General features: G+C 42.6%; 1 protein-coding gene across 6 annotated transcripts in view; it reads left to right on the plus strand.

The window, feature by feature from the left end:
* The window catches only part of rptor (regulatory associated protein of MTOR, complex 1), a 442,693-nt gene extending 426,686 nt beyond the window's left edge, over positions 1–16,007 (plus strand). For 4 of the 6 annotated variants that reach the window (XM_061988411.1, XM_061988413.1, XM_061988412.1 and 1 more), the window contains 5 exons: positions 681–808; positions 3,291–3,377; positions 3,448–3,564; positions 11,841–11,970; positions 14,765–16,007. In XM_061988411.1, coding sequence (XP_061844395.1) covers positions 681–808; positions 3,291–3,377; positions 3,448–3,564; positions 11,841–11,970; positions 14,765–14,833 — 531 coding nt within the window. In that variant the 3' untranslated portion in view covers positions 14,834–16,007. The remainder of the gene's footprint in view (positions 1–680; positions 809–3,290; positions 3,378–3,447; positions 3,565–11,840; positions 11,971–14,764) is intronic. The other 2 variants (XR_009818028.1, XR_009818029.1) reach the window with 2 other exon arrangements.
* Positions 16,008–22,403: the final 6,396 nt, after the last annotated feature.

Raw genomic sequence — 22,403 nt, forward strand, 5'->3', positions numbered from 1 at the left:
ACTCCTCAATCAGTGTGCTTATTCTACTGTCATTTGTTAAGAATGTTATTTTTTGGATGTTACAGAACTACATAATTGCTAATAAAAATATTTATTTTACGGACAGAAAGTTAATAAACACTTCATCTCATGCAACATGTGAATGTTTTAAGGGGAACTAAATGTGATCTCTGAAAGGGGTACACAATCTTTCTAAAGCAGGACCCCCACCCAGGCATAAAATACTATAGTGCATAGCTGATTAAAAAAATATCTAAGTGGGCCAAATCACATATATTAGAAAATAATCTGTTGAAATTGACTAGTCACTTGATTATAATAATAAGACATTTAAATTGTCATGTCAGGTTTGAGACAAAAGTGCTGCTGGTATGACCACAGTGTGCACGTCTGTATTCCACTGAATGCTCAGGGTGTTTGTGCGTTTGCTCACACACATGAAAAATTAGAGGGAACATTGGTCATGACTGCTAAAGGCTGGGCTGTGCTGCATTTGTTTACCGCATAGATGCATGACGAACACCGGTCATGCAAAAATGTAAAAACACCAACTTTAAATATCGATATTGTTGCTGTTTCCTATTCACTGTCTCCTTCATGTGTTCAAGTCACAACAATTAATTGATTATCCCGCAACAGCTGTATGGTGACACTGTACTATGTATGTGTATGTGAATCAGGACATCCCGACGGGAGCAGACAGCTGTGTGACCAGCCTGTCATGTGACTCCCAGCGTTCCCTCATTGTCGCCGGTTTGGGTGACGGGTCTGTGCGGGTCTTTGACAGGAGAATGGGTCCCAATGAATGGTAATCTAACATTGGAGGATGTTCTCACTCACTTCTTGTTCCTTTATAGCTTCATTGCCATGCTCTTTTTAATTGCTTTCTCTTTTTTTAAGATACTTTCAGGAACCTTGAATCTATATTTACATAGAGTGCTGTTAATGTCCCCCCTGGAGCTTGCTATTCTCTTCTGGTCCCACACCGCCACCTGGTGTTTGGACAAAGCCATTACACTTCATACCGGCAATGTTGTCTATGACAATGTTTTTCAACTGTTTTTGAGCCACGGCACATTTTTTGCGTTGCAAAAATCCAGAGGCACACTACTAGCAGAAATCATAAACTTAGTTGACAGTTAAAAGTTATTGTCGCAATTGTTGGATATGACTTCAATTGTTGGATATGACTTCAAACAATAACCAACCATGCATCAATATACCGGTAGCTCTTCTCGCAAAGTAGGTGTACTGTCACATCATGCCATGACTTATTTTGAGTTTTTTGCTGTTTTCCTGTGAGTCGTGTTTTAGTTCTTGTCTTGCGCTCCTATTTTGCTGGCTTTTTCTCTTTTTTTGGTATTTTCCTGTAGCAGTTTCATGTCTTATTTCCCGCATCTACTTTGTTTTAGCAATCAAGAATATTTCAGTTGTTTTTACTCTTCTTTGTGGGGACATTGTTGATTGTCATGTCATGTTCGGATGTACATTGTGGATGCCGTCTTTGCTCCACAGTAAGTTTTTGCTGTCGTCCAACATTCTTTTTTTGTTTACTTTGTAGCCAGTTCAGTTTTAGTTTCGTTCTGCACAGCCTTCCCTAAGCTTCAATTCCTTTTCTTAAGGGCACTCACCTTTTGTTTATTTTTGGTTCAAGCATAAGACACCTTTCTGACACCTCTCTGCATTTACAAAGCAATTAGCTACCGGCTGCCACCTACTGAAATGGAAGAGTATTACACGGTTACTCTGCCGAACTCTATAGACAGCACCGACACTCAACAACAGCAACACATAATTTGCAGACTATAATTACTGGTTTGCAAAAAATGATTTTAACCCAAATATGTGAAATTAGAACATCTTTCACGGCACACCAGACTGTATCTCACGGCACACTAGTGTGCCGCGGCACAGTGGTTGAAAAACACTGGTCTATGAAGTCAATATATTTGCTAATGCTTTAAACCACATGTCAGCAACACTTGGAAATGTGTTAAGATTTACTTTGTACTTGTATTCCATTCTTTAGAAGTCCACAGTACTTTTTACATAACCTTGTTTACTTTCACGTCTCACCTTTAAAATGGTTTATTTTGCCTCCCTTGGTTTCATGTTCTTACTACAGCCTCGCAGATGTGACTAGACTGTTATTTTGTTTAAAATTATTGTTCAATGTTTCTGTTATGTATCAGGAATGTAATGTTTGCATTATAACATATTTTACAGTCGTGGTCAAAAGTTTACATACACTTGTAAAGAACATAATGTCATGTCTGTCTTGAGTTTCCAATCATTTCTACAACTCTTGTTTTTTTGAGCACATACTTGTTGGTCACAAAAAACATTCATGAAGTTTGGTTCTTTTATGAATTTATTATGGGTCTACTGAAAATGTGAGCAAATCTGCTGGGTCAAAAGTATACATACAGCAATGTTCATATTTGCTTACATGTCCCTTGGCAAGTTTCACTGCAATAAGGCGCTTTTGGTAGCCATCCACAAGCTTCTGGTTGAATTTTTGACCACTCCTCTTGACAAAATTGGTGCAGTTCAGCTAAATTTGTTGGTTTTCTGACATGGACTTGTTTCTTCAGCATTGTCCACTTTGGGACTTTGGGAAGGCCATTCTGAAACCGTAATTCTAGCCTGATTTAGCCATTCCTTTACCACTTTTGTCCTGAAGAATTTGGAGGTAATCCTCCTTTTTCATTGTCCCATTTCCTCTCCGTAAAGCACCAGTTCCATTGGCAGCAAAACAGGCCCAGAGCATAATACTACCACCACCATGCTTGATGGGATTAAAGGCCTCACCTTTTCTCCTCCAAACATATTGCTGGGTATTGTGGCCAGACAGCTCAATTTTCGTTTCATCTGACATGACATGGACAAAGATAAGACCTTCTGGAGGAAAGTTCTGCGGTCAGATGAAACAAAAATTGAGATTTGGTCACATTTTCAATACACCCGTAATAAATTCATAAAAAACACAAACTTCATGAATGTTTTTTGTTACAAAATTTTTATCACAGAAAAATAAGACTTGTAGAAATGATTGGAAACTCAAGACAGACATGACATTATGTTCTTTACAAGTGTATGTAAACTTTTGACCACGACTGTATATTGTTGAATGTTCTAACTTCCTTTTTTCGCAGTATAGTCAATGTATGTGTAGTCAGTGTGATTTTGTAATACCCAACAATGAATATGTGTTCACTTGGATGAAGTTCATTGACTGCTTTTTATGGGTCACCACTAAAACCCTAGCACACCTGTTTGTGTGTCCATAGTCGCATCATGACCTACAGGGAACACAGCGCCTGGGTGGTCAAAGCTCACCTCCAAAAGGACACAAACGGCCATATAATCAGCGTCAGGTGTGCTTCTCTTCCTTTGCTTGTAGAAGACTTTTATGTTGTGTGCCGACCTTTTACCTTCCTCTGCTAGTGTCAATGGAGACGTCCGATTCTTTGAACCCCGCACACCGGACTCTGTCAATGTGCTGCAGACGGTGAAAGGGTTGACGGCGCTGGACATCCATCCACAGGCCAACCTGTTTGCTTGGTGAGTGAGTGAGTGAGTGAGTGAAACTAGCGAGTCATCAGTGACGCATGGGGAGGTTTTTGTTTGGCCAGTGGGGATTCAGTGGGTCTAATTCACCTTTTGATCTTTTCCCAGTAGTTTATTGTTCAACCATCAAGAATGATGATGGCACACACTTTCATCATACACATGACACAGGCTGTAAAAGTCACGATGGAGAAAACATTTTATTTCTGCAACCTGATGACAAAAAGATGCACACTCGTCATTAAGGGATGAGTACTTTAAGTGATACCAACCAAATTTCATCAACAGTACTGGGTATTGATGTACAAAACCCAAAACCAGTGAAGTTGGCACGTTGTGTAAATGGTAAATAAAAACTGAATACAATGATTTGCAAATCCTTTTCAACTTATATTCAATTGAATAGACTGCAAAGGCAAGATACTTAACGTTCGAACTGGAAAACTTTGTTATTTTTTGCAAATGTTAGCTCATTTGGAATTTGATGCCTGCATCATGTTTCAAAAAAGCTGGCACAAGTGGCAAAAAAGACTGAAAAAGTTGAGGAATGCTCATCAAACATTTATTTGGAACATCCCACAGGTGAACAGGCTAATTGGGAACAGGTGGGTGCCATGATTGGGTATAAAAGCAGCTCAGTCATTCACAAACAAGGATGGAGCAAGGGTCACCACTTTGTAAACAAATGCGTGAGTAAATTGTCCAACAGTTTAAGAACATTTCTCAACCAGCTATTGTAAGGAATTTAGGTATTCCACCATCTACGGTATGTAATATCATCAAAAGGTTCAGAGAATCTGGAGAAATCACTGCACGTAAGCGGTAAGGCAGAAAACCAACATTGAATGCCAGCAGCTGTGATGGTATGGGGGTGTATTAGTGCCCAAGGTATGGGTAACTTACACATCTGTGAAGGCACCATTAATGCTGAAAGATACTTACAGGTTTTGGAGCAACATATGTTGCCATCCCAGCAATGTCTTTTTCATGGACGCCCCTGCTTATTTCAGCAAGACAATGCCAAGCCACATTCTGCACGTGTTACAACAGCGTGGCTTCATAGTAAAAGAGTGCGGGTACTAGACTGGCCTGCCTGTAGTCTAGACCTGTCTCCCATTGAAAATGTGTGGCGCAGTATGAAGCCTAAAATACCACAACAGAGACCCCGGACTGTTGAACAACTTAAGCTGTACATCAAGCAAGAATGGGAAAGAATTCCACCTGAAAAGCTTCAAAAATTGGTCTCCTCAGTTCCCAAACGTTTACTGAGGGTTGTTAAAAGGAAAGGCTATGTAACACAGTGGTGAACATGCCCCTGTGCCAACTTGTTTGCAATGTGTTGCTGCCATTAAATTCTAAGTTAATGATTATTTGCAAAAAAAATATTTCGTTTTCTCAGTTCGAACATTAAATATCTTGTCTTTGCAGTCTATTCAATTGAATGTAAATTGAAAATAATTTGCAAATCATTGTATTCTGTTTTTATTTATGAGTTACACAATGTGCCAACTTCACTGGTTTGGGGTTTTGTACGTCAAATCAACTGGCGCCGTATTTCAACGCCTTAGTTGCTACTGAAGTCACAGTCGGTTACAGACTAAACACTGGTTCAAACACTTGGCGAGGAAACATGCACTCTAGCAGCTCTCAGAGCGGACTCAGCCAAACCTACTCAGGGTAATGTTGCCATTTTCAGTGCCAACAAAGCAAGTTTGCCTGATAGAAAACATAAAGGAAGGCTCCACCTTTCCAAAATATGCTAGCTTGATGCTAATTGACATTGGATTTGCCATAAATGCAACTTTGACTTGCGAACCTATTTTGAACAGAGTTTGTAAACCGAAAAGTGCGTATTGTGAAGCAGCGTTCTCCATAAGAAACCATGTAAATATGAGTTGTGGGTTCTAGCCTCGACAAAAGTCCATTATTTTAGTGAAGGTTTACACAATGACTTCTATACTAACAGGCACAAAATGGCTTGTAGTGGAACACAAAATGAATGAATGAAGCATTTGCATACTGAGGCATGTTTGCATAAACTCAAAAGTTTGAGGTGTTCGTAAATTGAGGTTCAGCTGTTCATGTTACTGATTTGCATTAGTGATTTTAAAAGACAATTTCAACCTATCCACATTTGATAATTACTGTATTTTCCGGACTATAAGGTGCACTTAAAATAGTTTTTTAAAAACTTGATAGTGTGCCTCATTACCTTGTGCGCCTAATGTAAAGAATAAGTTTGGTTGAGCTTACCCACCTCAATGCTTTTGTGGTGTTGGATAGGGGTGGCAATGTTCTTAAATTGAAGATGTCAAGAGATGATGTCACTTTGTATGATCATTGCAAATTTTAATGATCAAATTGATTTTGAACACCCCTTATACAAGTGACAAGTGAATGAAGGGCATTCTTAGTCAACAGCCATACATGTCACACTAAGGGTGGCCGTATAAACAACGCCAAAACTGTCATAAACCCGTGCCATATTGTGAAACCACACTTAACAACAATGACAAACACATTTCGGGAGAATATTTCCACCGCACCGCAACACAACATAAACACAACAGAAGAAATACCCAGAATTCCCTGCAGTACCAACTCTTCCAGGACGCTATGCTATTTTGTTTGGTACATGGTGTAATGATAAGCGTGACCAGTAGATGGCAGTCAAACATAAGAGATACCGTATTTTTTTTAATTAGCGCCGGGGTGGTAATTAATTTAAAACCTCTTCTCACTCCGGCGCTTACCAAAGGCATGCGGTAAATTTAAGCATGCGCTAATTAATTTAAAACCTCTTCTCACTCCGGCGCTTACCAAAGGCATGCGGTAAATTTAAGCATGTGCTAATTAATTTAAAACCTCTTCTCACTCCGGCGCTTACCAAAGGCATGCGGTAAATTTAGTGTGATGTAAATTTGAGTGTGATGTAAGGATACCATCATGAAATCACATTTAATTAAAAAAACCTTATTATGGTCTTACCTTTACTTATAAATGAAGTCCTTGCGCCGCTCCTTCTGAACAAAAGCATCGATAACTTGTTTATAGAAGTCTTCCTTATCTTTCTTCAGTTTTAAAAGTCTCTCTGTCTCGATGGAGATCTTCCTTTAATTATTACCCCCTGCTTCGATTGAAAGTCCAGTTTAGAAAACTGTTGTTGTCACTTCTTCTGCAGCCGAGTAGTCGCAAGAATGATCCCTGGGATCACTAGCGCCCTCTACCATCATGAGGCGGGAGTCATTTAATGACTCGTATTTGACATACACAGCTATATTAATAAAACATTTTTTCAAAATAAAGCACTTTGAAAGACGCAACTCCAACAACAAAAAGTCAGCTCTCCACCACTACAAACTAACACAATAATAATAAGAATTGCAATTATATAACACAATATTGATATTGTTATTTAAAGCGTATTTTATCTTTTTTTTTTCATAAATTAAGCATTTCAAGCATTTAAATAACAATACTACAGTAGTATTGGCCACGAGATGAGACTGACAAATGTGTTTAGAAGGTAATAAACTTAGCAGTTCCCTCCTTACTGTTCTTTTTAGCATATTCTATAGCTTGGATCTTAAATCCTACTGAATAGCTCTTTATCTTCCCTTTATGCGATTTTAAATTATTGAAATTAGCCTCCTCCATTTTGGAAAATGATGCCTTGAAAGCTGAAGTGTCACTCGTGACGTGACGAGTTTGATTCGGCGGTAAAACGAGGCATATGCTAATTATTCTGCTAAACAAGTTTGACCCGGCAGTAATTCTAAGCACGCGCTAATTATTTTGCGAAGCGAGTTTGACCCGGCGGTAAAACGAGGCATGTGGATAATATATACCCGGCGGCAATTCGAGGAAATACGGTAAGTCTCAAGTAAACAACACCAACATTTGAAATGTTCCATTGAAAATATAGAACATTACACACGGCGCTCAAAAATCTATCAAAATGTTTTAGTAGTAAATGTTTTAGTGCCATTTCAAATATAAAGTGGTGTAAAGTTCTTATTTATATCTGTGAGTAAACTCGCCATGAAAGCGCTAAAACATACCGGTGTAGTGAGTTGACATTATTCACCCAAGGAACTTTAGTTATTAGAGAGTCCCGGTTGGACGGTTTTTCATAAGTCATATTTCTGGTGTTGTTGTTTCCGGATGAGGAGATGCTGCTCCGTTATTGGTTGAAGTAAAGTCTGAATATCATTAAAACAGTTGGCTCCATCTTTTGACACTTCTTCCACTCCCGTCCTTGCACGCTACACCGCTACAACAAAGATGACGGGGAGAAGACGCTGTCAAAGGTGAGCCACGTAAATAAGACCGCCCACAAAACGGCGCATCCTGAAGCAACTGTCAGAAAGCGACTTGAAGATGATCTGTAAAACATCATCTATGCAACATTTTGACCAAAGAACCACCATCACATGTTATGTAGACCACAAGGAAGTGTTTTACATTTAGAAAAAATTATAATAATATGACTCCTTTAATGCGCCTTATAATCCGGTGCGCCTAAATATATGAAAAAAGATAAAAAATAATAGACCATTTATCGGCAGTACGCTTTATAATCCGTTGCGCCCTATGGTCCGGTAAATACGGTAAAACTACAACTAAGATGCACAATACAATAAAAGAGCTTACGCTGAACAGGACAAAAAAAAAAAAAATAAATAAAAGAGCTTATGTGTAATAAATAAAATACTTACATTATAAACACTTTTTATGGTGTAGCATAAAAGACATTATACAATGCAAATTAATTTAGCAACAAAAACAAAGATCAGTGATTTAATTGGAAGAAATGGCCTTCAATGATGTTGATTATCTTAACAAATTCTGCAGACATTGCAAATTATTAGGCCAGTTATTTTATGAATAAAGTCGATACACTAAGGACATTTATAGTACATCTCACTCACAGATTAACACTAATTTATTAAGGGAAAAAACATTGTTTAAACTACTTTTAAATTTCAAAAGGTAACAATAAATTAAAAAAAAGAAATAATAAAAATAAACCACCATAGGTTGATGAAAGGAAGAAAGAAACGGACATTTATTTAAGAAGGTCGTTAAGAAAATTGAAAATGCCATCTTAATTCAGACTCCCAAAGGAACAAAATATGAATGAGGTAGGAAGAGAATGAAGCAGCCAGCAGGTATGTTACAAGACGTAGAAGAAAATGTACACAAACCTCTTCATGTGTGCCCTCCAAACTAACAATAATTCCACACAACTGGCAAGCTTGTACACAGCAACCTTCATCTGGAACAACAACGGTCTTCTAGGTCACAACTCTCTTTCTTTGCTTCGGACCCGCAAACGCTCCTAGAATTGTGTAGTATTTTCCCCCCGAATGCAGCTGAGATAGGCTTCAGCACCCCCGGCGACCCCGAAAGGGACAAGCGGTAGAAAATGGATGGATGGATGGATATTGTCATGCTGGTAGCGCAATCTAAGAGGATTATTTGATTGATTGATTGAGACTTTTATTATTAGATTGCACAGTACAGTACATATTCCGTACAATTGACCAGTAAATGGTAACACCCCAATAAGTTTTTCAACTTGTTTAAGTCGGGGTCCACGTTAATCAATTCATGGTAAATTCATGATGCTGTCTGCTATTTAACATTAGAGACGTAATATTTGTCATCAGTGCCAATATTACAGCGGACAGCAGGTACGACAAGAGCTGTGCTGTGGACTTTTAAGATGCTTTGTTTTGGTGCAACGTCATTAGTGGACCGGAAAAGCAATACATTAATCCGCGCAAAAAGGAAATAAGCGCCCCCTAGTTTATGGGAGGCACACAGCATCTGACCAATAGTGGCATTAGAAAGTGTGCATGGACGCTTGCTGTGAAAATGCATAAAACAGAACTATTTAAGAAATTAGAGTAATTTAGTGTATAGGAACGCAGTCTTTGTGCTTCAGTATGGTGCAGACTAGCAGTGATGCGACTACACAATCAGTCACATTTCTTTATTTCAAAGAATGTCTTCCACTTAGTCTTCTCAGAAATAGTCTTCACACTCTTTCTTCCTTCCCATGGTCGGAAAACAAAGTTATGTATGTCTCTATTTATAACAGTGGTTCTTAACCTTGTTGGAGGTACCGAACCCCAGCAGTTTCATACGCGCATTCACCAAACCCTTCTTTAGTGAAAAATAAAATGTTGTTTTTTTTCAAATTCAAGACAAAGTTATATGTTTTTGGTAACACTTTAGTATGGGGAACATATTCTAAGTAACAAAGACTTAATTTAGAGTTATTTGGTTAGGGTTCGGGTTCGGGTTAGGGTTATAATAAGGCCCTGCCGAATAAGGCATTAATAAGTACTTAGTAATGACTAGTTAAGAGCCAATATGTTACTAATTTGCATGTTAATAAGCAACTAATTAATGGTGTATATGTTCCCCATACTAAAGTGTTACCATGTTTTTTTACTGGTGCACAAAATGAACCGTGCATGAACATCACCTTGTTCAAAGAACAAAACCAACACAGTGCATAAACTCACAACAAATTACACACCTGCAAATCAGTCAGCTGTTGCCGTATCCGTAATACGCCGATAGGGAGAAGTTTTTATCGACACGATGAGTCGGGTGTGTCTTTACCTCCGCCGAACCCCTGAGGCCGACTCACCGAACCCCTAGGGTTCGATCATACCCAGGTTAAGAACCACTGATCTATAAGATAGTGCTAGCGAGTAAGACCAGATGTTTATGGCAGATCTTACGCTCTTTACTGTGACTTCAATACTAACGGCCGTGATGTTTTTAACTCAAATGTTTGTTTGTACCTTATTTTCCGGACCATAGGGCGCACCGGATTATAAAGCACACTGCCGATAAATTATCTATTTTTTTATGTTTTTTCATATATTCGGCGCACCGGATTTAAAAGCGCATTAAAGGAGTCATATTATTATAATTTTTTTCTAAATGTAAAACACTTCCTTGTGGTCTACATAACATATGATGGTGGTTCTTTGGTCAAAATGTTGCATAGATTATGTTTTACAGATCATCTTTCTGACCGTCGCTTCAGGATGCGCCGTTTTGTGGGCGGTCTTATTTACGTGGCTCACCTTCGACAGCGTCTTCTCCCCGTCATCTTTGTTGTAGCGGTGTAGCGTGCAAGGACAGGCGTAGAAGTGTCAAAGATGGAGCTAACTGTTTTAATGACATTCAGACTTTACTTCAATCAATAACGGAGCAGTATCTCCCCATCCTTGGCTCACGAGTGCAACAACAACGCCAGAAATGTGTCCCGTGAAAAACCGTCCGACCGGAACTCTTTAATAACTAAAGTTCCTTGGGTGAATAATGTAAACTCACTACACCGGTACGTTTTAGTGCTTTCATGGCGAGTTTACTGACAGATATAAGTAAGAACTTTACATTACTTTATATTAGAAATGGCAACAGCGTAGGATGAATGTCACATAACATGAAGATAGAGAAAAAGAAGAAGCTTATCGACTATGGTGTTGGCACGGATTACAATGGCGGATGCGTGCACATTTTCAGGACTTATGCAGATCCCAAATACAGATCAGCAGGTACCAGAAGGTAAGAAAAGTTGTTTTTGCATAATATTGCAAGACAAAACGCCAGATAATGTCTGCTAAATTGTTCCATTTTGCGGTCCTTATACACACACCATAATAATACTTGTATGTTGAAGCACAGTACAATCCATCAAGCGGTGCGGCTTCATAGCTTACCAAAGTGGTACGAAAACATTTTGACAGATTTTTGAGTGCCGTGTGTAATGTTCTATATTCTCAATGGAACATTTAAAGTTGTGGTGTTGTTTACTGGCCTCATCTTGCAGTATACACATATCTCTTATGTGTGACTGCCATCTACTGGTCACACTCATCATTACACCATGTACAAAATAAAATAGCTTTGAAGTCGGTAAGCACAACCAGAATTATTCCGTACATTAGGCGCACCGGGTTATAAGGCGCACTGTCGAGTTTTGAGAAAATGAAAGGATTTTAAGTGCGCCTTATAGTCAGAAAAATACGGTAACTTAAAGCATAAGAATTAGCCAAGAGACAACTCTTATCTCAAAATACTCTTAGGTAGAGGTACAGTAAGTGAGGTAAGTTGAGTGTATACATGTATATTTACAGTAAATATTATGTAATTAGAAAACTTCATTTCAGTGCACAAGTTGCCTCCAAAGTAAAGTTGTGAAACTTTCTGCTGACTGTGCGTATCTTCTGTCTGACCAACAGTGGGTCGATGAACCAGTTCATCGCACTCTATAACGCCAGCGGTGACGTGATCAGCAACATCAAATACTACGATGGTTTTATGGGACAACGGATCGGAGCCATCAGCTGTTTAGCCTTCCATCCTCACTGGGTAACGTGTCTCTCACACATCTTATTTGTGAATATGGTGCTCATAAACTTTTATCATCGGTGCTAGAAAAATACATAATCCTAAATAAAACATATATTTCTTACTGGAAAGAAGTAGATAAAGCCGGTTTTAGGACATCCTCCATTAGCTTTCAATCAGTGGGGGTTTGTAGAAGACCACTGACACTTTAGTGGTCTCCACTGTGAATTTTAGTGGAAGTCAGATCTTCTCTTGCTTGCGGTAATCGACACTTAATCAATCAGACTGTATACACAGAACACATGAAGGACATAAACTACAGTCATTGAAATAGTAATTGTGTTGATTGAAATGTTGACGTTTCTAGGCAGATGCAGATAATGCATGTTTTTGTTTTTTGTAGTTAGTAAGGTCATCTTTACAGGTGTTCTGATACAACTTCTTCACTCCTCATATTGGTGCTTTGAGTGTTGACTGATACCAATGTTATACCATACCATAGTACTAACTTTTTTTTTGTAATGTGGAATGTTAGACACAACTTGTCCAGAGTGTACCTTCCGCCCAAGTGCAGCTGTTATAGGCTCCAGCATCCCCGCGACCTTGAAAGGGACAAGCGTTAGAAAATGGATGAATGGAATGTTAGAAAAGGTTTGATCAAGTGAAATGACTCAAAAAACAATGGTAGGTATGAAAACACCAATCTTATAGAATTAAAGTGTATACTGGTATTATTTTGTAATATCTATGAAGGTATATAAAAAATGTTGGTGTTTACTTGAGTCACAGTGCAGTCTTCTTGTATCTCTTATGTGTGACTGCCATCTACTGGTCACACTTATCATTTCACCATGTAAAAAAAATAAAATAGCTTTGAGGTCAGTAAGCACAACCAAAATGATTCAGTACATTAGGCGCACCGGGTTATAAGGCGCATTGTCGATTTTTGAGAAAATGAAAAGGATTTTAAGTGCGCCTTATACCGTATTTTCCGCACTATAAGGCGCACCTAAAAACCTCCAATTTTGTCAAAAGCTGACAGTGCGCCTTGTAATCCGGTGCGCCTTATATATGGATCAATATTGAGCCTCCAACAGGTAAAAGTTTCAATCCATCAATCAATCGCAACTGCGGTAAGCAGCCGCCGACTTAATTTTCACCCGTAGAAGAAGAAGTTCTTCTTCTACGGTAAGCAGTCGCCCCCGTAGAAGAAGAAGAAGCGCGCAGTGCATGCTGGGATATATGACTGCGCAAGGCGTGCCGTTTTGATTTCCATTTGTTTGTTTATGTAAAGACCCCAAAATGGCTCCTATTAAGAGACACGCTTACGACGCAGAGTTTAAACTTAAAACCATCAGTCACGCGGTAGAAGACGGGAATAGAGCAGCAGCAACACTGACTTGATTAATGACGACTTCGACGAGACGGATACGGCATGTTGGATGCCGTATCCGCCCAACTGTTTAATTCGGACACTGAAGAAGAAGAATTCGTGGGATTCGTGGATGAGGAATAACTTCATAAAGTGAGCTTTACATGTTATTGTGTGTGTTGTGTTGTGTTGTGTGACATTAACGTTTGAGCAACGTTGAGTTATTGATATATTGTTATTGCTCTGCACTATTTCCAGTGTTACTATATTGTGATTGCACTAACGTTTGATTTACCGTAACAGTATCAGACTGTTTTTTACCTGTTTATTGAATCAGGGAAAAGTTCCCCTCCACTATGTGATATAAATGTTGCACTACATGTTATACCTTGCTGTTGTTAAAAGATAAACAAAACACCACGTCACTGACTTTACCTCGGGGGAAATAACAAAACAGCTGTTTATTCATTTTGGGAGTGAACAGAGTTGTCAGAACGCTGGTTTGTAATCTATTAATAAAGTTTGACTGACCTATTTGACTGTTTTGTTGACATTCCCTTTAGCGCAGCTCCATCTAATGGATGCATAGGTGCGCCTTATAATCTGGTGCGCCTTATATATGAACAATGGCATTCATTGAAGGTGCGCCTTATAATCCGGTGCGCCTTATATTGCGGAAAATACGGTAGTCTGAAAAATACGGTAATTTCACTCGATCAAGTTAAAGTTAAAGTGCCAATGATTGTCACACACACACTAGGTGTGGTGAAATGTGTCCTCTGCATTTGACCCATCCCCTTGATCACCCTCTGGGAAGTGAGGGGAGCAGTGAGCAGCAGCGGTGCTGCGCCCGGGAATCATTTTTGGTGATTGAACCCCCAATTCCAACCCCTGATGCTGAGTGCCAAGCAGGGAGGTAATGGGTCACATTTTTATAGTCTTTGGCATGACTCGGCCGGGGTTTGAACTGACAGCCTACCGATCTCAGGGCGGACACTCTAACCAGTAGGCCACTGAGTAGGCCTAGTCAAACCCTTTTTAACATTCCACACTACAAAATAAGAAAAGTATGTCATGTGATTCCTGCTGCTATCGTTTTGGATTAATATCGGTATCGATTGACACTCAAGGCTCCAATGTTGGTATCGTAACGGAAGTGAAAAAGGTCAAAATACACATCCCGAGTTTGGACCCACCTCTAGTTTCACTTTATTCACAGACTTTTTGAATCGTTCGCCCATAATTTTTCAAAAGTTGTGTTTTGAAAATAGAAAATCGACATTTTTGTGGACCAAAACACATTTAAAAACATGCTTTTTTTAAAACACCCATATTAGTGGACATAGCAAAAACACATGTTCTAGTCTGCTTATTTTGCAGGAAATGTGATTATGGTTATAAAATGTGATGATGCTAACTGCTGCTGCCGTCCTCTGCTTGCAGCCGCACCTGGCAGTGGGCAGCAATGACTACTACATGTCCATCTACTCCACAGAGAAGAGGCTAAGATAACACCTTCTCCTCCCGCCTCCTTCACCAACACTCTGACTTGACACCTTGTAAATCATGTTGTACATATGTCATTAGCCCCTGAATGTTGCAGCCACGGCTGCTGACATATATATATATAAATATATATACATAATTATATTATTATTAATATTATCATGATGAAGCTAATGATTGTAGACTTAGCAGTGCTGAGGCGTGTGTATATTTAGATAGGTCCTATTTTAAAGAAGCGGTACTCACCAATCAGCGAGCAACCCTGTCTGCCGGCATCCCTTCAGCAGACACCTCCGTCACACTTTGTAAGACAAGTGGAAGGATGGAACAAGAAGTCATTGGAGTCATCTTATAAAAATGTGAGGACCCTCCATTGACTTTCTAAGGAGCTCATTGTTGTTCTTCTTCTTTCCAAGAACTGCTTTTTGTTTTTACAGCCAAACTAGATATGCAAATGAAATGACAGTAACCCTCCTTGGATCCCACAGGGGCCCCTCAGTGCCGTCCAACCTACTCTGCATAGCAACAAGCCCCCGAGGTAAAGAGCTCCTCAGCGTGTTACTGTTACGTAAGATGCAATAATGTGACTCTTCATACGCTGGACTTTTAGGCTAGTTTTAGCACTACATGAACTCTAATGTACGCACACACACACACACCGTGCCCTTTTCTCCTTTTGCATGTCTGTTTTTTATGTTTTGCTTTTATTGCCATAAGTGTTTAGTTAGCTGGTTTAGTGTCTCTTGCTTCCCAAACCTCACTCAGGTACCTTAACAGCCTCAAGAGCACTGAGGAGCATTCATGTTCACGCTCACACACAAACACACACTTAGTTTGGCTTGGTATTTTTTTTTTTAATGTTTTGTTTTTGCAATGTTTCGTCTTTAGTTGGGCTCGTGTGCCTTGGTCTGAGTGAGGTGAGTGGAAGAGAAACGGGAATAACTTTACTGTCACACACTGTTTTACACACACTCAACTCTTCACACCCTTAAATGGAATGACGTCCATCATTTAGCCTCCCCACAGTACACACACCCACACACAAGGATGCGTCGGCATGTGACCTTTGCTAAGAATGATCAAGTTTTAGATTTTTAGACTTCAAATAGTGACAGGGGAAATGTGCACTTTGTCCGGTTTATCAAACAGGTGATGAAATAAACAAAATACAACAACGTAATTATGATTTTATTATTGTATTCATTTTGCAGGGGTGCCCATTACGTCGATCGCGAGCTACCGGTCGATGGTGGAGGGTGTGTCATTCGATCGCCAGCCAAGCATTAAAAAAAAATAAACCTAAAAATGAGCAATCTTCAATAAGACGTCACTTTCGTCACTTAATTGACATTCACGGCACCTGAGGGTCCTGTCAGATGACGCTGGCTGCTGCCAGATCAGTATTAAGAAAAAATGACCGACAGGAAGGTGAGAATCACTTTTTATTTCAACAGACTCTCGCGCCGTACCTGCCGTCAAAACTCTAAAGACGCGACTGCACAGTTCCTGTCTTCACAATAAAAGCGCTGCTTCATCCTGCCTGCTCTAGCAAAATAAGAGTCTCAGAAAGCTAGCAAGCTACGGAGTTTGCCGCCAATGTATTTCTTGTTAAGTCTATAAAAAGGATTATAGAAGCTGGACTAATAATATGCCAAAAACCAACCACTCTCATGTGGTATTGGACAGAAAGGAGGACTTTTTTCTCCTCCATTTGAAAATGTGGAGGTTATTATTAGTACTGTCTGATTGCAATCAATGCAAGTCATCAGAATCAGGTAATACACCAACTTATATTCTTGTCTTCATGAAAGAAACAAATCTATATGTGTTAAACATGCTTGTATTATCATTTTACACATGTATTAACTTGTAAAAAAAAATGTCTCTTTCATAAATAAATACATATAAATTATATATATTGTAATGCCCCGCAGTGGGTAAGGAGTCACACAGACCAGGATGCGCTGCTCAATCGCTTTATTAACAAGCGGTAACTAGTTGGTAGTTCAAAAGTAGCGCACATGCATACACCAGCTGCTGTTAGCCACAACTCACGCTCACACACACTCCCACTTACCGCCAACTCACTCGCGCATGTGCGTTCACCAAACCCTTAAAGACACAGTACACTAATACAAATATCACAGATATTACACTGCCTCCCACTTTATGAAGCCCCTCGCCCCGAGGGGTCAACAAGTAAATCCCTGAACCTCGGCGGTCTACGCCTCTGTCTTTGTGGCCGGCCCTGTTCTGACTCAGGTCCATCAACACGTGGCACTAGTGGCTGAACAGGGACAACAATGGTGGAATATATGGGGAACCTTGATCCACTAACTGTCCATTGCCATCTGGTGAGGCAGGCGCCGTCTCAAACTGGGGAACCCCTGTAGGGTGCCAAACGGTTTCTATGCAGGACAACCTTTCGGCCCTTAGGGGCACTGCAACTCTATAGACTACTTCTCCCACCATCTCAAGCACCCTACACGGACCGGCCCGATGACTGTCCAACTTGGGGCAACGTCCTTTTTTCCTTTTGGGCGTGTACACCCAGACCAGCTCATCAGTCCTAAAGTCCCGGCCCTTGCTCCGCACGTCATGGTTCCTCTTTTGCCTCAAACCAGCCTTCCCCAACTGGTCTCGTGCGAAGAAATGTGCCGCTTCCATCCGATCCTGCTACTTCCAAGCCTACTCCAGTCCCAGCCAATCCTCGATGCTGCCTGGTGGTCTCCCAAACACCAACTCAGCAGGTGTCCGGATCTCCCGACCCAACATCAGCAGGGCAGGGGTGCAGCTTGTGGAACTTTGAACCGCGGAACGGTATGCCATCAGCACTAGTGGAATATGTCGGTCCCAATCATGCTGATGGTTGGCGGTGAGGATGGCTAGCTGCTGCTGCATGGTGCGGTTAAACCGCTCCACTAGTCCATCACTTTGCAGCTGCAAGAGAGTCGTGCGTGTCTTTTGCATGTCCAGTCTTTCACACAGGGCAGCAAAAACCCTGGATTCAAAATTCCTGCCCTGGTCGCTGTGGAGGATATCTGCAGTTCCAAAGCGACTGAACATGCCCTCCAGTAAGGCATCAGCCACTGTCTCCGCTTTTTGGTCCGGCAGTGCGTACGCCTCCGGCCACTTAGTAAAATAATCCATCGCGCAAAGCACATACTTGTTTCCTCTGTCTGTTACGGGAAAAGGGCCCATAATGTCCACAGCTACCCTCTCCATGGGTGCTCCAACCCCTTGCTGCTGAAGCGATGCGTGTGACCGGTTCTGGGGTCCTTTGTAGGCTGCGCACTCATCACAGCGCCGACAAAAGTCCTCCACGTCCCGCCGGTGCTGACCCCAGTAGAACCCTTGGCGCAACTGACGGAGCGTCTTTGTGCTGCCAAAATGACCTGAGCCTGTGCCCCCATGACACGCCTTCAGCACTGCGTCCCTCAGAGTCTTCGGCACCACCACCTGCCATCTCTCCTACCCGATGGCCGGCTCCTTCCACGCACGCTGCAGTACGTCTTCCCTGATGCGCAGCACACCAAACATACTCCGCAGGCCCTTGGTGCCGACTGACAGCCCCAACACGCCTTCCCAGTATGGTCTCCTACCACTCTGGACCCATTGCCGCAATGGTTTGAGATCGCTGTCTTCCCCCTGCCTGGCCGCCCATTCTGCAGGGTCCACCGTCTCCAAAGTGCAGCATGAAGGCAGCGGTCTCATCTCCGCGCAGCTCCTTCTCCCTGACGTCTCGCCGGTCACAATAGCTACAGCCATCAATAGCACACGGCCGCCGAGAGAGAGCGTCTGCATTGGCGCGCTGCGCCCCAGCCCGATGACACACTCTAAAGTGGAAAGACTGCAGCTCCTCCAGCCATCGCGTCACCTGACCCTCTGGTTCACGAAACAACATCAGCCATTGTAGTGCTGCATGGTCTGTTCTGATGGTGAAGGACACGCCACACAAGTACTACTTGAAATGGCGCACAGCCAACACAACAGCTAACAGTTCACATCTGGTCACACAGTACCGCCGCTCACTCTTGTTGAAGGTGCGGCTGAAGTAAGCCACCACCCGTTCACCTACTGGGCCCACCTGTGATAGCACCGCGCCCATACCAACATTACTGGCGTCCGTATCCATCACAAAAGGCTTAGCTGGGTCTGGAGTGGTGAGGACAGGAGCATTCATGAGGGCCTTCTTGAAGCCAGAAAATGCTTCCTGACAGTCCGGCGTCCATACGAACATCTGATTGTTCTGAAGGAGGCTAAACTACGGTGCGCCACTGCAGGAAAATCCCTTCACAAAACGCCGATAATATGAGGCAAGTCCCAAGAAGCTTTTTAGCTGCTTCTGGTCCTTCGGAATTGGCCAGTCTCTGATAGCGCTGATCTTCTCCTACAGCGTGCTGATGCCACTCCCGTCCACCTTGTGGCCCAGAAACTCCACCTCACGCCGCATGAAATGGCACTTCTCTGGGTGTAGTTTCAGTCCAGCTGCAGGAATCCTTTCCAGCGCCAGCCTCAAGGAGTCAAGGGCTGACTGAAAGGACCATCCATGGACGAGGACATCGTCCAAGTAGACCAAGCACTCTTGCCTGGGGATGTTAGCGAGCACTGTGTCCATCAGTCGCTCAAATGTCCTTGGTGCGTTGCAGAGCCCTAAGCTCATGACCTTGAATTTCCAGTGGCCCCTGGTGATGCAGAACGCTGTCTTCTGTCGTGACTCAGGGGTGAGTGGGACCTGCCAGTATCCACTGTGCAGGTCGAGCCACGAGGACTACGAGACCAGGTCCAACGTCTCATCGACCCGCGGGAGTGGGTAACAATCCTTTTTTGTCACCTTATTCAGCGGCCTGTAGTCCACACAGAACCGCGGCCTCGTGCTGTTCTTCCTTGGAACCATGACCACGCCAGACGCCCACGGACTGTCAGAGGGTTCTATGATCCCCGCCTCGAGCATGGCGTGGACCTCTTTATCAGCCGCCTCCTGCCGGATCATGGGAAGGCGACGGGGGCACACCTTGACTGGCCGCGCATCCCCAGTGTCGATGTGGTGTTCAACCAGATGGGTGAGACCCACCTCATTTTCATTTAGGACGAAAATGTCCTTAAAGTCCCACAGTACGTGCCACAGCCACGCGCGCTGCTCCCCTTCGAGGCCGACGCAGTTCTTTTCCCAGATGGAGCGGACCACTACTGTCCGGTCCTCCCTTTGCCGTTGTTGGTTTAGCGCTACTGTTGTGGACGGCCCAGATGACGTCGCCCCCCACTTTGGACTTGATTCTTCAGGGCGAGCGGACTCTGCCCCCATTACCGATGGCTGCTGCGTGGTGGATGGTGTCCTCTTGGCTGCAAGCTCTCTGATTGCCTCATCCCTCTCTATGGAGAGCCTGACAGCCTCTTCCCGGGTTGTCGGACTGGCGACTGCGGTGTTGACGGACACAGCCACAGTTCGTTCAGTGGGAGCGGTCAGCTTTACTCGCTAGCCACTCGGCAGAACGAGCACCGCAGACCCCGGGTCTATTACACATCTTGTGGCTTTCAAAAAGTCTCGACCAAGTATACACGAGTCGCTCACATCCGCCACCCAAGCGGAAATTGTTGCTGACAAGCCTCCGATTATGAACATAAACGTTGCTCTGCCTTTTATCTGGGCTATTTCCCCAGTCACTGTCTTTAATCTGGTGAGACTTGGTTTTAAAACGGTTCCAGTCCAGTCTCACAATCGTGGCTGAAGATCCAGTATCCACCAGGGCTGTGCAGGCCACGTCCCCAATCTGCACGAAAACATGACAAGGGTCCCCCACTTCTGTCCAGCCCACAGACACAACAGTCTCGTCACTCGAGGGTTGGTGCTCCCGGTAACTGGCTCCCGTTTCCCCGCTGGTCCTTCCTATTTGGACAGCGCCGCAGCATGTAGCCAAGTTGTCCACACCCCCAGCAGACAGCAGTGCACGTTCGTCTGTCCTTCTTTTCCTCATACTGGGTTGGGCGGGTCTGCAGCGCCCATACAAGTTCCTCCACCCACGCCGGTCTTTGCTCCGCTCCCTGCGTAAACGATGCAGCCGAAACTGGGCGGGAAAATGTCTCAAGTGCCGCCCCAGTGGCGATCTCTCTCTCCATAGCGAGTTCGAGTGCATCTGCCAAGCCAATGAATTGATCACGTATCAGTTCGTTTTGGATTGCGTTCGGCATTCCGATACACGCACGCCGACCCAGCCTCTCGATCCCATGAGCAAGGCACCGAAGCGACTCACCCGGTAGTCTGTCACGACCCATTCCTAACCCATAGGGTTCAATATGATGTTGGTCCACCTTTTATAATAAAATAATGATGAATTACATTTGTAACGCACTTAAAATCTCAAAGTGCTACAAAGTATTTTTTTTTTTTAAATAGAAATTTAGAATATATAATAGAACATTAAATTAGAAATAAAAACATGAAAAACACTAGATAAAACATATAAACATAAAGAAAATAGAAATCAAAACATGAAAGCAGTGGATAAAACAGATAGGCAAACAAGAAGCCAAAGAAATTAGATAAAAGCTGTGCTTAAAAAGGTGGGTTTTTAGTCCCTTCTTAAAACGGTCGACCGACTGTGGTGCTCTAAGATGGTCGGGGAGAGCGTTCCAGAGTTCGGGTGCGATCGAGCAGAAAGCCCGGCGGCCCATTGTTTGTAGGTTTGTATTATGGGTTTGAGGAGGTTGGTGTTTGAGGGTAGGAGGTTGAGGGGAAACTAGGTCCTTGAGGTAGGAGGGGGCGTCGCCGTAGATGCATTGATGTGTTAGCAGGTTAATCTTGAATTCGGTCCGGGATGCAATAGGGAGCCAGTGGAGTGATCTGAGGATAGGTGTGATAAGATCATTCTTGCGCACTCTTCTTTTGCAGCTATTACAGCTTCAACTCTTCTGGGAAGGCTGTCCACAAGGTTGCGGAGTGTGTTTATAGGAATTTTCCACCATTCTTCCAAAAGTGCATTGGTGAGGTCACACACTGATGTTGGTCGAGAAGGCCTGGCTCTCAGTCTCCGTTCTAATTCATCCCAAAGGTGTTCTATCGGGTTCAGGTCAGGACTCTGTGCAGGCCAGTCAAGTTCATCCACACCAGACTCTGTCATTCATGTCTTTATGGACCTTGCTTTGTGCACTGGTGCACAGTCATGTTAGAAGAGGAAGGGGCCCGCTCCAAACTGTTAAACACAAGGTTGGGAGTATGGAATTGTCCAAAATGTTTTGGTATCCTGGAGCATTCAAATTTCCTTTCACTGGAACTAAGGGGCCAAGCCCAACTCCTGAAAAACAACCCCAGACCATAATTCCTCCTCCACCAAATTTCACACTCGGCACAAGGCAGTCCGAAATGTACCATAGGGCGCACCGGATTATAAGGCGCATTAAAGGGGTCATATTATTTTTATTTTTTTTCTAAATGTAAAACACTTCCTTGTGGTCTACATAACATGTGATGGTGGTTATTTGGTCAAAATGTTGCATAGATTATGTTTTACAGATCATCTTCAAGCTGCTTTCTGACAGTCGCTTCAGGATGCGCCGTTTTGTGGGCGGTCTTATTTAC

Source organism: Nerophis lumbriciformis, linkage group LG27, assembly GCF_033978685.3.
Source record: "Nerophis lumbriciformis linkage group LG27, RoL_Nlum_v2.1, whole genome shotgun sequence".
NCBI classification, from domain to species: Eukaryota; Metazoa; Chordata; class Actinopteri; order Syngnathiformes; family Syngnathidae; genus Nerophis; species Nerophis lumbriciformis.